At 39.5% G+C, this 15,033-nt stretch overlaps 1 protein-coding gene across 1 annotated transcript in view; it reads left to right on the top strand.

Moving 5' to 3' along the window:
• Nucleotides 1-364: 364 nt before the first annotated feature.
• SGK1 (serum/glucocorticoid regulated kinase 1) overlaps nucleotides 365-15,033 on the top strand; it is a 170,872-nt gene continuing 156,203 nt past the window's right edge. Inside the window, exon 1 of the mRNA XM_072643395.1 lies at nucleotides 365-448. Coding sequence (XP_072499496.1) covers nucleotides 380-448 — 69 coding nt within the window. The 5' untranslated portion in view covers nucleotides 365-379. The remainder of the gene's footprint in view (nucleotides 449-15,033) is intronic.

The raw sequence follows: 15,033 nt of genomic DNA, 5'->3' as shown, positions 1-15,033 counted from the left end.
TGTGCTCCTATTTAGATTAAAAAATAATACTACAAAGAGCCCGGCATCCTTCGGCGCCGGTTCCCATTACCCGGAGACTTGCCGCATATGGTCTGTGGGCTGCCACCAGGGTCGTGTAGCAGTTGTGTTTGTGAAATCGAGGAATGACTAAAAGAAAAACGATCTAGCCTATGGCAGCCGAACGCTGGAGAAGGTCTCCGCAGTAGCTGGTGCAGCAGAATGAATGAGTGAAGGGAGGACTCGCTGCCTGGAATCTGATGGTGCTGCGTCCGCCCCGCTCTCCTCGTTAACTGTCTCCAGAAGGGATACTGAGGAAAGCCGATGCACTAAGCCAGTGCCCCGTACCGGACCTCCAACTGTGCACTCTCCGCTGTGGAAGATGGTCAACAAAGACATGAATGGATTCCCAGTCAAGAAATGCTCAGCCTTTCAGTTTTTTAAGAAGAGGGTAAGGACGGGTCTTGCTCGATTTTCTCCCTTTTGTTTCTTTCTTTTCTTGAAATGCGTCTTTATGCCGACCTGAAGTGGGAATATTGCTCGGGTGACAAGCCCTCCCCCATAAAGCGGTGTGTGGAAGACTGGTGAATGAACTGAGAAATAAGGGCAGAGAGTACCTGCCTAAGGTGCAGCTGGGGGTGGGCAGGGGGAGGTGAGGAGAGGGGGATGGGCAGGAATTGCTAGAGACAGGGTCGGCTATGGAAAGAAAGATTCTCTGTCAAAACCAGAGATTCTGTACCTTTGAAAAACATAATTGGATCAAGTCCAGTTATAACTGTAGCTTTAGTTAGGGGCTCTTGAAGTATCTCTCTCTTTCTCCTAAGTCTGTCTGTCTCTGTTTCTCTGTCTCTCCGTCTCTCTCTCTTCCCTTTCTCTCCCCTCTCCATGTTTGAAGTATTCAACTTTCTTCCTCCTCTCATTCACTTTGTCTAGAGTGCTACATTACCGTCCTCACTCAGCAGGAGAAGTACCTCTGGGGTCCCCAAATCATCCAACCTGTAACGGGCTGTGTCTCTAGCCACAGCACCAATTCATGGGAGAAGATGTAATTCAGAACTGAGTCAGTAAAGGGCAAGCATGACCTCAATCAGAAATATTGAAGGCCATCCTTCAAGAGCTCTCTTTGAATTCCCCTGTGTTCTGGTTGAGCTAATTTAGTACAATTACCTTTGGAGGTTTTTTTCCGGAGGAGGGGGGGAGCTTTTTTGTGAGAGAAAGCAGCAAGGGTCTGGATTTGACCGATACCTCAGTGTTTATTATACATTAATGCATTTTTTTAAATGTGCACACCAGAATATCCAGAGCATTTCACTGTGCTCCATTCGTTGGGAATGGGCAGAAAAAGGGAAATATCATTTTCCTTTCTGTTTGACGATAAAATTATGCCATTGTGCAGACAGCATAGGTGGTCTACATAAACCTACATATTAATGTCCAAGTAGGAGGTAAGCCGAATGGGTTTGTTAAGTGGCCCAATGACATCAGAAACTCCTTAATGAAGAGTGTTTCTTAGGGAATGACAGCCTGACCCCACCTCCTTCCCATCGTGTTTAATACCCTGGGGCAGCCCCATCAAAATTATTTTGTTCATTCATTCTTTCTGTCCTCCATTCATGTACTCTCGGTGAGATGCCAGGAACAGAAATGCAGTCACTCACTTCATTTAACCCGCCAGCACAACACAATGAAAGGCAAGTCAGTTGAATTATGAGCAGGGATGAGCAAACTCCCTGCACCAGAGAAGCAAGCTGGAAAAATACAAGCAGCTTGTCAGGAAAAGATGAGAGGGTTGGAGAGCTTTTTTTTTTTTTTTTTTTTTTTTTTTTTGCCAGACTTTGATTTATTTCTCATTACTGAAGTCACATCATTCCAAAAGGTCCTGGGGGCAAAAGCAAATGCATGGAAAAGAATATTATTTCTCTGTTAGAAGATGCTTGTGCAAGAGCAGAGGCAATAAATACCAGGTGATGCCTGTTACCAGGGCTCTGACTGATCCCTAGGAAGATCAAGTCACCACAACTAAATGGATCTTTACGGTGTCTCTTTGCCTACCTCTCTCCCCCAATATAAAAATAAAAATCTGTCCTTGAAAGATAATGGTGGTCACATATATCAGCAGTCAGTGAACCATCTGCTAATAAAACTATCCTGTTTCTCCCTGAAATAATTCTATTAATTCATCGTTTGTTTTTTTGGGGGGTGGGGTGGGTGGGAGGGATTGTTTTGTATTTTTGCTTTAATAGTTTTAAGAAAGCAGGTATCCTTATTCAATTGTACCATTACAGAATCGTTTTGGTTTTTTAAAAAGTTGCCTTTCATGTATCTTGCAAAGGAAATGTGCTCATTGCAATACTAATTAACCATCTGCTGCCCTTCTGCTAAAAACCACAAACTACCAAATTACCCATTTGGTGCTATATCAATCCTTGATACATATGTGTGTGTATACATATGTATATATGTGTGTGTATACATAAGTATGTATATATATGTATACATTTAAATAGACCAAGGGAATTTACCTACCTTTTATTTGGGGTGGATAAAAGATGAGAATGGAAGCAAAACAAGTTACACCAAGATGACTAGCCATGTGTTTGATCTGCCTACTGATCTGTACCTATCAGATTGCTGGAAGTAGAGACAGGGTTTCAAATACTCTCCCACTCTTTTTTTGTCCTTTGTCCACTAAAAGATGACGAGGATATCACCATGACTAGGTAGGTAGAGCTTTCAACTTAGGAGTTAGGTTCCTTGATTTTTCAATGACATCATACCCTAAGTCCTATATTTTCAAAGTTGATTCCAACTTATGATAATAGATAGCATTAAAATAGGAAAAAAAATCTTGGAGATCATCTAGTCCAAGGCTTCATAATCTTTTTACCATGGTTGCCTTTGGCAGTCTGGTGAAGTCTATGTATATTGCTTCTTAAAATAATGTTTTAAAATAGGATTACAAAGAAAACCAATTTTGCTGAAGTACAGTTATCAAAATACTTAAAAAAAGTAGTTCAAGTGTGTCCAGTTAGAAACGTCCAAATTCTAGTTTCTCATTTAACAAATAAAGAATGGAGACCCCAAGACCTTACATTTCTTGCCTAAGGTTATCCAGTTCCCAGAGTGGTGTCAGGACTGGAATTCAAGTCCTTTAAAACCAAATTTGCCACTCTGTCCTATTACTGCACTACTCTGCCTTGTTTCATGGTATTGGATTTTCCTAAAAGAATAATCCTTTTATTTTTGAATTCTATGGTTGAGATTCCAGGCATAACTGCATATCATGTTTTAACCTAGTTGGAAAATCTTGTAAAATGAATCTTTGTTTGGTGCCCACGGAGAATTCTGGATAAGTCCTGAATGAAAACCTAGAGGGTTTTTACTAGACTTGGTAAAATAAATAAATAACTTGGCCGATGTATGGATATTATTGTTTTAATTACTCAGATCTCTGAAAGTGCAGGGCAAAGTAGAACAGTAGCTCAAAGAAGTTTCTTTCTCAAAAGAAAATTGCAGTTCATCTCTAATTACTTTACCTCTGCAGACTAAAATCCTTCTTAGCAAACAGAACTAGTAGTTCTAAAAAGATAGATATCTTATAAGACTTGTGAGTGCTGTCTCAGTGGACAAGAGGCAATGTGACCTGGTGTAGTAGAAAGAGTGCTATTCCTAGAGTTATCAAGAGGTATGGGTTCAAATTCTGCTTCTGATCTCTGATATTCACTAGCTGCATGACTTGGGGTAAGTCCTTTCATGTCCCTTAATTTCAGTTTCTTTTCTCTGTGGAATAATTTCATTTACATTAATGATGACAATAATAATAATAGTTAGTTTTTATGGAACCATAAAAAAGTCAGAGAACCAAGTTTTGACTTTTGGTTCTCTAATACAGGCAGTTAGATGGCTCAGTGGTTAGTGCACTGGGCCTAGAGTCAGGAAGACCTGAGTTCAAATCTGGTCTCAAACAGTTACTAGTTGTTTTACCTTGATCAAGTCACTTAACCTTGTTTGCCTCAGTTTACTCATCTGTCAAATGAGGTGACAAAGGAAATGGCAAACCACTCCATTATCTTTGCCAAGAAAACTCCAAATGGGGTCACAAAGAGTAGAACCCAACTGAATGATTGAACACCAGCACCACTTACCAACTTATATGATTTTGGGCAAGTCATCTATCCTCTCTAGGGTAAGTTTCCTCATTTGTAAAATCACACTAGAAATGTGATCTCTAAGGACTCTTCTAAGTAATAATCCTATGACTAAATTAGAGTCTTAAAGGAAAAACAAAATATGTCCTAGCCACAAGGACTATGAGTTCCTCAAAGAAGTGAACAAGAAATACAAATGGACTAGGTAAGGAGGAAAGACCTATAAGATATGTAAGTTCTTTATAAATAGTATCTCATTTGAACTTGTTAAGAGGTGGGTGATATTATTATCCCCATTTTACAGATTGGGAACCTGAGGTAGACAGAGGTTAAGTGCCTTGCCCAGGGTCACACCGCTAAGTAAGTGTCTGAGGTCAGATTTGAACTCAAGTCTTCCTGACTCCAAGTTCAGCACTTTGGGTCAAGCATTATAGAAACCTGAGCTATTACCACAAATGTCCCCTAAAACTGAGATTTGATATTGTTAACCTTTCAGCTTCTAAAAGAAAGCATCATTAGATGGACTTACATTCTGTTTTTCCCCTAGAGTTCTTTAGGAATAAAATTAAGGTATACAGGCAGGGGGAAAACTAGGTTTGGAGTTGTAGCACCTAGGTTCAAAGGTTAACTTTGCTTCTTAAGGAGAGTTGCTTCCCTTCATAAAATGTAATCTTCTTAAGGACAGGGGCTGTTTTATTTTTATATTTGTATGTCCAGTGCCTAGCACATAACAGGTGCTTAATAAGTAAATGCTTCATTAATTAATTGATTAATCACTAATGTTGTGACAGTCTTTGTGGTCAGAAATAGACTCTCTACAAGAGGTCAGATTCCTAGTTAAAGGACTTGACATCTGTTCTCTCAGTGTAGAAGATATATTCCTAAAGCCTTGGAGGACTCTGGAGAGGAAGTTTATAGTGATCATATCAGATATAGTCCATTTTTTATATGGTGGGGATAAACAGTAGGGAATATCCCCCAAGGAGGCAAAAGGCTAAATAAAGATGTCCAAATATTCATAACAGCACTTTCATGGCAGTAAAAAGCTGGTAACAAACTGGGTGCCCATTGCCAGAGGAATGGCTGAGCAAATCGAGGGATGGGAATGTAATGGAATGTTACTGAGCCATGAGAAATATGAAAAGATTCACATGAATTGATACAGAGCAAAACAAACAAGACAAAAAACAATATATACATTGAGCACTATAAAGTAGGCAAAGACATCAGAATTCAGATTACTTACAAAGACCAATCTTGGCTCCAAAGGACTGCCACTGACCCTTGTTTTCCCTGTCAGTAGAAGTGTAGTGGACTCCATGTGTGGAATATTGCATAGACTGTCAAATGCAGTCATTTGAATAATTTCTTTTGTTTAATTTTTTTTTCTTTGCTATGAGGGAAGACTGTCATTAGAGAAGAGACAAGGAGTACAAAACAAAAAAACAATTAGAAAGATGGAGGGAGAACAAATGAATGAATATGAATGGAGAAGACCCACTTTGGTCCTCTAACAAACTAGGGTATCTATCTTTGATTCTCCTCCCTATCCCTTCCCCTGTCATGATCTCTTCCCTTCTAGGTAGCAGAAAATTCTACTGGTCATTAATATGTTCTCTTCTAGAGAGGAGGGTAGGATGGTTTGTTCCCAGAAAGACTTTAACAGAATAAAGGGACTAATGATCTACATATCTACTGAATTTATTATTCATTTGGGTTGTATGTAAATTTGGCATTTGTGAAATATAATTCATTTTGGGGCTGTAGTATAAGATCTCATGATCTTTTATCTGCTAACAGGCATTCACTTTCAATCTCCCAGTTTATTTCACTGAGAGAATATCTTGGCAGAGGTCTCTCTGTTCTACTTCTCTTAATGGGCCAGCCTGGGTACGTCAGTGATTGACTTGGTCATTTTTCTTTCAGTCAGCATCTCTCACTGCCTGTACTGGTTTATGGCATCTGCATTGTTTACCCTCCCACCCAGAATCCTAAAAATACTTCTTTCCATTTCTTCTTGTTTATTGTTTTCATACGAGCTCAGAAAAAGCAAAAAGAGAAGAAATATTTGGGACTCTAAGATACAGTTTTCAGTTTTGCCACTAACTCACAGCAGGTGGACCTGAGGATCACTCCAGGGCAAGAGATGGCTAGGTTTGAGGTGTCCGAGAAAAGAGAGGGAGAGAGGGGCAGAATATCCTTTTGTGCTTTGTAATGAAGGGGGCTAATCTCAAATTTTGTGTGGCTTTGAAATATTGGCAGGTGAGTCCTGTTGTGTTTCTAGGCTTAGGAGACTGTGCTTAAGAAAGGTTGTGAGTGAAAAACAGAGTTGTAGCAGACTTCTTGGTGATGGCCTCCATGAGGAGCAGGTGTTGAAGTATTGCTACCACATGAATACTGTAGATCGCAACACTCCAGACTTTACCACATTTTTGTGATATGGTGGAAAGTGTATTTGGAGTCAGGAGAGACCTGCATTCAATCCCATTTCAGATATTTCTAGGCAAGTCACTTAATCTTTATCTGCCTCAATTTCCTCAACGTAAAATAAGGATAATAATAGCATTTACCTTCCAGGGTCATTGTGAGGATCAATTGAGATAATATTTGTAAAGTGCTTAACACAGTGTATGGCACATAGTGGGCATTTAATAAATGCTTCCTTCCTCTCCCTTTTTTCCTTCCTTCCTTCTTTCTCCTTCCCTCCATTTCTCCCTTCTTTCTTTCCTTCCCTCCTTTCTTCCCTCCCTCCCTTTCTTCATTCCTAACTTGTTTCCTTCCTTCCTTCCTTCCTTCCTTCCTTCCTTCCTTCCTTCCTTCCTTCCTTCCTTCCTTCCTTCCATCCTTCCAAGGTCCCTTCCAGCTCTAAATTTATGTTCTTAAGGCCAAAGGATCTCTTGGATCTCTTCCCACTCTTAAGACTATGATCCAGTTAAGACTACAGATAAAATAGTCACTTTTTTTATAGATGAGTCAGCCCAGATTGATACTTTCCAAGTATAAAATAATGATGATGAAGATGAAGATGATTATGATAACGTTTATATAAGGCTTTAAGGTTGTAAGAGAGCTTTACAAATATTATTTCTTTTGATCTTCACAGCAACTCTGGTAGGTGTGGGGGGAAAGAGAGCTACTATTATTGTCTCCATTTTACACACAAGGAAATTGAGGCAGACTTGCCCAGGGTCATACAGGAAGTAACTGAATTTAAATTTGAACTCAGGTCTTCCAGACTCCAGGCCTAACGTTGTATCCACAGTATCACCTTGATGTCTCTAAATGTAAGTTAAAATGTAATAATAAAAAAACAGAAATTGATAAATATCAAGATTGTTAGTAATTTAGATTAATCTAGGGCCCTCTCCCCCTTCCCCAAATTCCTTTGTATATTTTGTATTTAATTAGCTATGTACATGTTATTTTCTCCAAAAGGAATTAAGTTCTGGGAGGGTAAATATGATTTCCCTTTTGTCTTTGAAACCCCAGTGCCTAGTTCTGTACCTGGCACATAGTAGGCACTTTATGAGTGCTTGTACTGAATTAATTGGCAGAAATGATATTCTACATGTGTTTAAGTTGCTTTTTTAAAATAGTGATTTGTAATAGATACAAATCACTATTTCACTTGTCTCCATGTATATAGTGCCCACATGTATGTAAGGTGAATTTTAGTGTAAGTAAGGTGGATTTTAGTGTGTGTAAAGTGAATTTTTGTTATTATTTCTCAGAGTTCAGTTTCCCAGGATCCATAGCCATAATAATCTTTGGTTCACAGGTACTCAATATGAGTTCCCACATTTATGGTTCAAAACATCTCCACTATGCTTGCGCATAGTTATATAATGGTAACATCCACTGTGGCTGAGCAGTAAGATACAGGGATGGGGTGATGTAAACTTGTAAGTCTATTGCTGGCAATATACCTTCTTTGTCTGTTGGCTATAAAACAGGTGATCACTAGATAGTGAATGGGGAACCCTTGAGGTTGAATGCACAGATACTGTGTGTGCCTCAACTAGCCCCCATTGAGGCTTGGGGGGAACCTTTAGGGTTGAAGCTGAAATGCTGTGTGTGCCTTGATGGGCCCCCATCAAGGCTTGGAGGAAATCTGTTTGCCTCAACTGGCCCCCATTGAGGCTTAGGGATTTTGGGGAAGCACAAGTTTCGGCTCTCTCAATTGACCCCATTGAGACATAGGGGTAGTTGCCCCTCCCTGCTCACTGGCCCATGTGAGAAGGGTGATTAGGGAATGCTGTAGGACTTTGTGCTCTCACTATCAGCAGCCTCTTCTGAGAGAACTAGATTATTAACCCCTTTGTAGTGTCTTTCCTGTCTGACCAAATTAAGAGTGAATCTGTGCAGCAGCCCTCAAATACGTTCTGTTTTATCTGCCTTACACCACACAATAGTACTTTTCCTATATAAAAAGAAAGTGAAGTAGCAAATAGTAGCAGCCAAGAAGCTGGCATATAACAACTGACTGACAGATGAGGAGAGCAGACATACATATCAAGAACCTGCCGATTCACTACCATGTTGTTTTGTTGTCTCTAAAAAAGAGTTTAAGTTCTTCGCTTGTCAGAATATCTGAGCCTAATATTCTTTTTCCCTTAAGCCATCCTTGGGAGGAAGATTTTTTAACTCCTCTGTAGCTTAAAAAAATAAAAATAAAAAACACTACCCTGAGACATGTGGATGATTTCTCAATCCGACTTACTTACCCGAGGGAACATGCTGTATCTCCCTAGCTATCAGTTGTATAAATTATGAAGTCATTCTTGCCGTAGACTTAGTCCAACTCTCAGCCTTCACCTCTTTGTCTTTCTTCTCCTCTTCTGAGATTCTCCTCTGGCTCCCCCAAGGGCAGCGTTCCCAGAAAAGTGGTCCACCCTCTTCATGAGGCAGCACAGTAGTTGAAAACAATTTCAGACTGAATACATAGTTCATCTCACATGGTTGACAAGGGATGAATGGATGGACAGATGGATGGAATGAATAGTAGCTCAAAACACCCCAAGGGCAAGGTTGGCTGGGGGCTAATGTGATTGCCTTCTTCCTGCTCTTTATTTAGTATTTGGAGTTATAGGATTGCAGTCACAGTTTGTTTTCTCTAGCACCTTTCCTGGCAAACATCTCCAAGTGCTTTAGAGCTATTTGCAAGAAGGGAACTGAAAATTGAGGGTGTGGATGAAGACTATAGGAAAACTCTTCTCATCATTAGCACAAGCTGCCAAAATTTGACTCTAATTACTTTCCAAAGCCTGCTGTGACATCTTTCTGTGAAGAACCTGCTTGCCTTGTGATTTAGCCTTGCTATCACCTTGGCCTCCTTTCCTTCCTGATACAAGGCTCTCACACAGCAATCCTTTTGCTTAAGGGAATGAAACATTACGTGATTTTTATTCTCTTTTTTTCCTTTTTGTTTCCTTGGAGTAGGGGGCAGTGGGAGCAGAGCAGAGGGAGAAAGAGCCTGATTTGGAAAAGCTCCTGGAATCTCTCTTCCCTGAGCACAATGGACTCACTGCTTTCTTGTCTTAACAGCTTCAGGAACACCTACTGCCCACCCAGCCTTCCATCTTCTCCTTATTCAGTGTTCAGCCAGCCTGCTCTCTTGATACCAGGATGTAAAACCTTGCCAGCTCAAAGGAGAGCAGGAGTCAAGCGGGGAATTTCAGTGCTTCCAGAAATAGAAGGGCTGGAGAGATTCAGAACCTCACTAAGACATGTTTTAAGCACAAGTTTCCCAAAGGACCAAAATTAAAATGTGTCAGACAAAATAGAAAATCCAAGTTAATAGCCTAGGTACTAAAAATAAGCACAAAAGCTGGCTTTCAATGTTTACTAAAAAATGTTTTCTTGCCCTTCGTGATTTCCCTGTGAACTGACTTAATTTCTTTTAGTCCCTAGACTTCTGAACTAATGTTCATTTAGACAAATACATTATACTATAGAATGAATGATAGAAAGGAAAATTCTTTAAAGCAAGACGCCCAATTGGAAATAAGAATATAGAGCGTTGCTGGTAGCTAAAAAGTACTGTGTGAGGATATTGCAAAGATACCAATTAGTCAAGTTTAACCTATTTCACTGAACTTCTCTGAAGGGGAGATCTTACTTGGTAATGAGAATTTATAATTGTATATTGTTTCCTTATTGATGATAAGTGACAATCTTATGATTCAAAACATTCTTTAATGTGTCTTCCAAAATTATAGAGAAGGAAAATCATTTTTTCCTACCCCTATCCAATTCTCCACTCATATCAAATTTGAGGGAGGACCTTGTGACCTGAAGGTACCAACTTCAGGGTCTCTTGGCCCTTGCCTTGGCTTTAGCTCCCTCATCTGTAGGATGAGGGCTTTGGATCAGATGACCTCTTAAGCTTCTTAATGTTTCCATGATGAAATGGCAAAAGCAGATTTCAGGCTTGCTTTGGAAGTTATTGAAGAGCAGTTGCAGCACTTGCAGTTGTGCTGGGGAAAGAATACCAGTTGTGGAGTTGGGGATCCTAGATTCAAATCCTTCCTATGAATACCTGCTGTATGTAACAATACCTGAAGACTCTGGTCACTAAAGTTCTCTGGGTCTCAGTTTTCTCATCTATGAAATGAGGGGGTCACCCCAGATTGCTTCTGACTAGCTCCAGATCTATGACTTTGATTTTTGAGAGAATGCCCAAGTTGCCAGCTTCATTGGACTATATCCCTAGATAGACCTATGCAGCAATATCTGCACTTAGTTATATTTTTTTGGGTAAAGTCCTCATTTTATATAAGTTCCAACATGATGGCATATTTCTTTTCTAGACTGAGCATATGATGCACAGGTAAATTATTTCTCCTGGTCCAGAGGGTCCATATAAAAAGAAAGAATGAGATGGAGTGAAATGTTTCGGTGTACCATTTTATTTCTTAGTCCCGTCCACTTCACTAGGGTTTATGAAGCCATAAGATCCACAGAGGTAAATGAAGATGGTGGTACTGGGAGTTCTCTGGTAGACTGATAAAAGTTTCAGGCAAGTCTGGAGGAGCTGAAACTTTACACTTGTGAGGCCTTTCGGTATGATAAACTGAACCCATTCTTTTCATTCAGCTTGGTGTTGGTGCCAAACACTTGTAATCTGAAACTCAGACCTTGACCCCTGATGCCTACTTTCTAAGTTATTATAAACTTTGATTTTTTTACTCTGTTTCTTCTAGTACCCAAATAAACATCATGCCTTCTTGCCTCTGGGCCTAATTCACAAAATCTTCTTTCCTCACTTTACCTGCAATGCTTTTCTCTACCCCTGGCTCTATCTGTTCAGTCACCACCCCAAGTTCAATACCTAACTCAAATACCACTTCTTCCATGAAGTCTTGAGTGATTTCTTATTCTCTTCCCCTCCTTGATGGAAATTAAGTCTAGAACCTATTAGTTAAGGCATCCAGGACAAGCAACAGACCTAAGGTAAGCAACACAAAAGGGCAAGTGTCCTGAAATCACCTCTGTAATTCATGATGTAAATATACAAGAAAATTAAATTCATTTGAGTGGGAGGAAGAATTAGTTTCTATATGCACAGATGTGCACTTTTGGTAGTTTCCTATTTTACCATTCTTTGCAGCTAGGCCCAGTTTTTCTAAGATTCTTTTGGGAATACATATATACATTCATATACACGTGTGTGTGTGTGTGTGTGTTTGTAATTTTTGTACCCTTTAAATTTCAGGGCTCTGGAATAAAGTTCAGGCAGCTTTTAAAAACACACTAAGACCCTCCTGTTCTCTCTTATAGGAATGTTTAAAGAATCCTTTTTTCTTAGTGTCTTTGTCTGAAGTCCTTGGTCTAATCTGAATAAGATACCTTTATCAGCTTTTAACTAACAATTCTGAAACAATGTCCTGCACTATACTCTTTGAAAATCATTCTTCTCAAAGCCCTAACCAGTTTCTAAGGGAAGAGGCCTGCTCCCTAAAAGAGATCAAGTCTAAAAAAGAATATCTGATTAATTCAATTAATGAAAATATCTCTGAAGTTCACTTTTGAGCAAGTTGGAATGGGGATCTTTAGAAAGATCAGATGATTTTAGTAAAATAACTCTCCAGGGTGCTTCAAAAATTGTCACAATCCTTTTTGATGAATGAAGCTGTTACCTAAACTCTGGACTCCTATTTAATCTTGTTTAAGGAATTTTAGTCTTTGTATTAAACTCTATGTAACTAGACATGGCTTGGGTCTGAGAGATTTTCAAAGGGAGATTAGAATTCTATCCCTTTGGATTTTTCTAAGCAGAGATACTTAGAATTATTTAATGAAATACATTTGTCCCTTGAAGATTTATTTGTACATAAAATGTGTATTGTAGAATTTTTCTTCCACATAAACTACCATTCTGAAGAATTCTTTGGCTAGACTTCCCAAAACACTTTTACTCCTGTGTTTTGGGTGGATGGCAAGTGGGGCACTAAAGGCTATCGTTGGGTAGGAGAAAGCCAGCTGTGCTTTTGAGGTCAGGCTTGTATTTCTGTCCACAGTGGTAGGGTACGGATTCTCTTCTTCCTTTCCCTTTCACTCCTACCCCTCTCTTACCCTTCACTCTTCTCAGTAACTCCACCCAGTGCTTTTACACACCAGGTACCTCCAGTAGCAAGTAAGGGTCATGGCTCTTTACGGAGGCTAAAAGGACATTTGGCTACTTGGTCTGTCAGTCAATAAACACTGATTAAGTGCCTATGTGCCAGACTCTGTGCTAAGCACCAGGGATACAAAGAAAGACCAAAGACAGTCTGTACCCTCAAGGAGCTCACAGTCTAACAGAAAGAGATAATACATAAAAAGAAACCGAGGAAGAGGAGTGAGAGAGGGTATCCAGGGAAAGGGAATGATGGCGTCCAGGCGGGAAATAAAGAGATAGGAGATGTCCTTAAATGGGAGTTCTGAGAGGAATTCTCTAATCTCATTCTCTCCAACCAGATGATAGGAGGAGCCTCAAGGGCAGCGAAGATGAGGTATAAGTTCCAAGGTTGATGTGATCTTGTAAGACGATGAGGTTGCTGGGGGCATGATAGAGTCCAGAGGCAGCCAAAAAGTGAAGCCATTTGAGGTACAAAAATGCACAACTTAAGGGGAATTCTGATCAGAGGTTTCATTAGAAGCCTACCAATAAAGTTGGCTTTAATTTGATTTTAAGATCCCTGAGTACCTTATTACATTTCTAATCAGTAAAGTTGGTTTTAATTTGATTTTATGATCCCTTAGTACCTTGTATTTTAAAGCTCAAGCCAAACTCTAACTAGACTAACCTCATTTAGGCCTGACCTAGAGGACTCCCATATGACCTTTTTTACATTGTGGGTATCTGCACATTGTTCTAATTTTTTATGTCCTTAGCAGAATCCTAAGTTCCTTGAAGGCATGAACCAGGAGAATATAAATTCCTTAGGGGTAGGGAGTAGTTTTTATTTTTGTATATCCAGCGCCTATTGAAGTGCCTGGCATATAGTAGGCACTTAATAATTACTGTTGATTGGTTGTTGATTGAACCATGTGTTATTCTACTGTATTTTCCCACAGAGGTCATCCCTAGTTCTTTATAGTAGGCATTTTACTTGTTCTTTTAATAATATTTTATTTTTCCCAATTACATGTAAAAAGATTTTTTAATGTTATTTTTTTTTTCAGTTTTGAGTTCCAAATTCTGTTCCTTCTTCCCTCTCTCCCATATTCCCTAAGACAGTAAATAATTTGACACAGTGTGTACATGTGCAACCAGTAAAGCATTTCCATAGTAGTCATTTTGAGGAAGTAAACTCAAAAAAATGGAAGAAAGTAAGTAAAAAATAGTATACTTTAGTCTGTTTTCAGACACTATCAGTTCTTTCTCTAGAGGTGGATAGCGTTTTTCATCATGAGCCCTTTGGGATTGTCGTGGATCTTTGTATTGCTGAGAATTAACTAAGTCATTTACAGTTTTTCGTCTTGCTGTTACTTTGTACAATATTCTCCTGGTTCTGATCACTTCACTTTGTATCAGTTCATTTAAGTCCAGGTTTATAAAAATACTTGTTGAATAGACAATAACAGCCAAGATTGTGATTGAGGTTTGTCAAATATTTTGCACCTATTATCATGAGAACTCTGTGAGATAAGTATTAGAGACACCATCACCATTTTACAAATGAGGAAACCGGTTCAGAGGAGCTCATTGAATTCCTAATATCACATACTGACAACCAGGTTCTGAACCAGTGTCTTTCCAGTGTCTTTTTCCTCTGCGCCACAGTCACAAGAGAAAAGGATTGTCCATCTCTTTGCCTATCCAATATCAGGCTTTCAGCAAACTCAGAGAAGAGGCTTAATTTGGGGATGTGACAGCATTCCTGTTGCCTCTGAAATCATCACATTAAAGCAGCAGGAGTAGACATTCTCATTTGTGTATGAGACCAGCACTGACTTGGGCTCTGTGAAAAGCATCCAACAGTTTGGTTCCTTATGTCTGACCCCTAGGTCCCAGAAAACATAGTGGGTGGCCACCAACTTTAAGTAGCCTACACTGAGAGAATTCAAGCTTTGAAAGAGGAAAGAAAACAAATAATGACCTTGGTCATCCCTCCCCACCTCACCCATCACAGGGGGGTCACAGGGAAACAAGATTATGTGTCTTTCCACCATGAAAACCTCCTATTCATGCATAGCTTTTGCCTAGGTATATTCTAGAGAGTAGAGTGGGAATTGTGGAGTTTTGATTGTGCACAATCTGAAAATTGTACCTTTCTCTAGGGGACTATTGACCAAAATATATTCTCCCCCAAAGGCTGGGAAAGTCATCTTTTTTTGCTTCTGTTTTGAAGCATTGACTATTTTTTGCAAGTATGCTGGTGAAGGGGAAGATTAGTGAGCTCAT

The sequence above is a fragment of the Notamacropus eugenii genome, chromosome 2, assembly GCF_028372415.1.
Source record: "Notamacropus eugenii isolate mMacEug1 chromosome 2, mMacEug1.pri_v2, whole genome shotgun sequence".
Taxonomy (NCBI): Eukaryota; Metazoa; Chordata; class Mammalia; order Diprotodontia; family Macropodidae; genus Notamacropus; species Notamacropus eugenii.
This window is presented reverse-complemented; position numbering and strand designations above follow the sequence as displayed.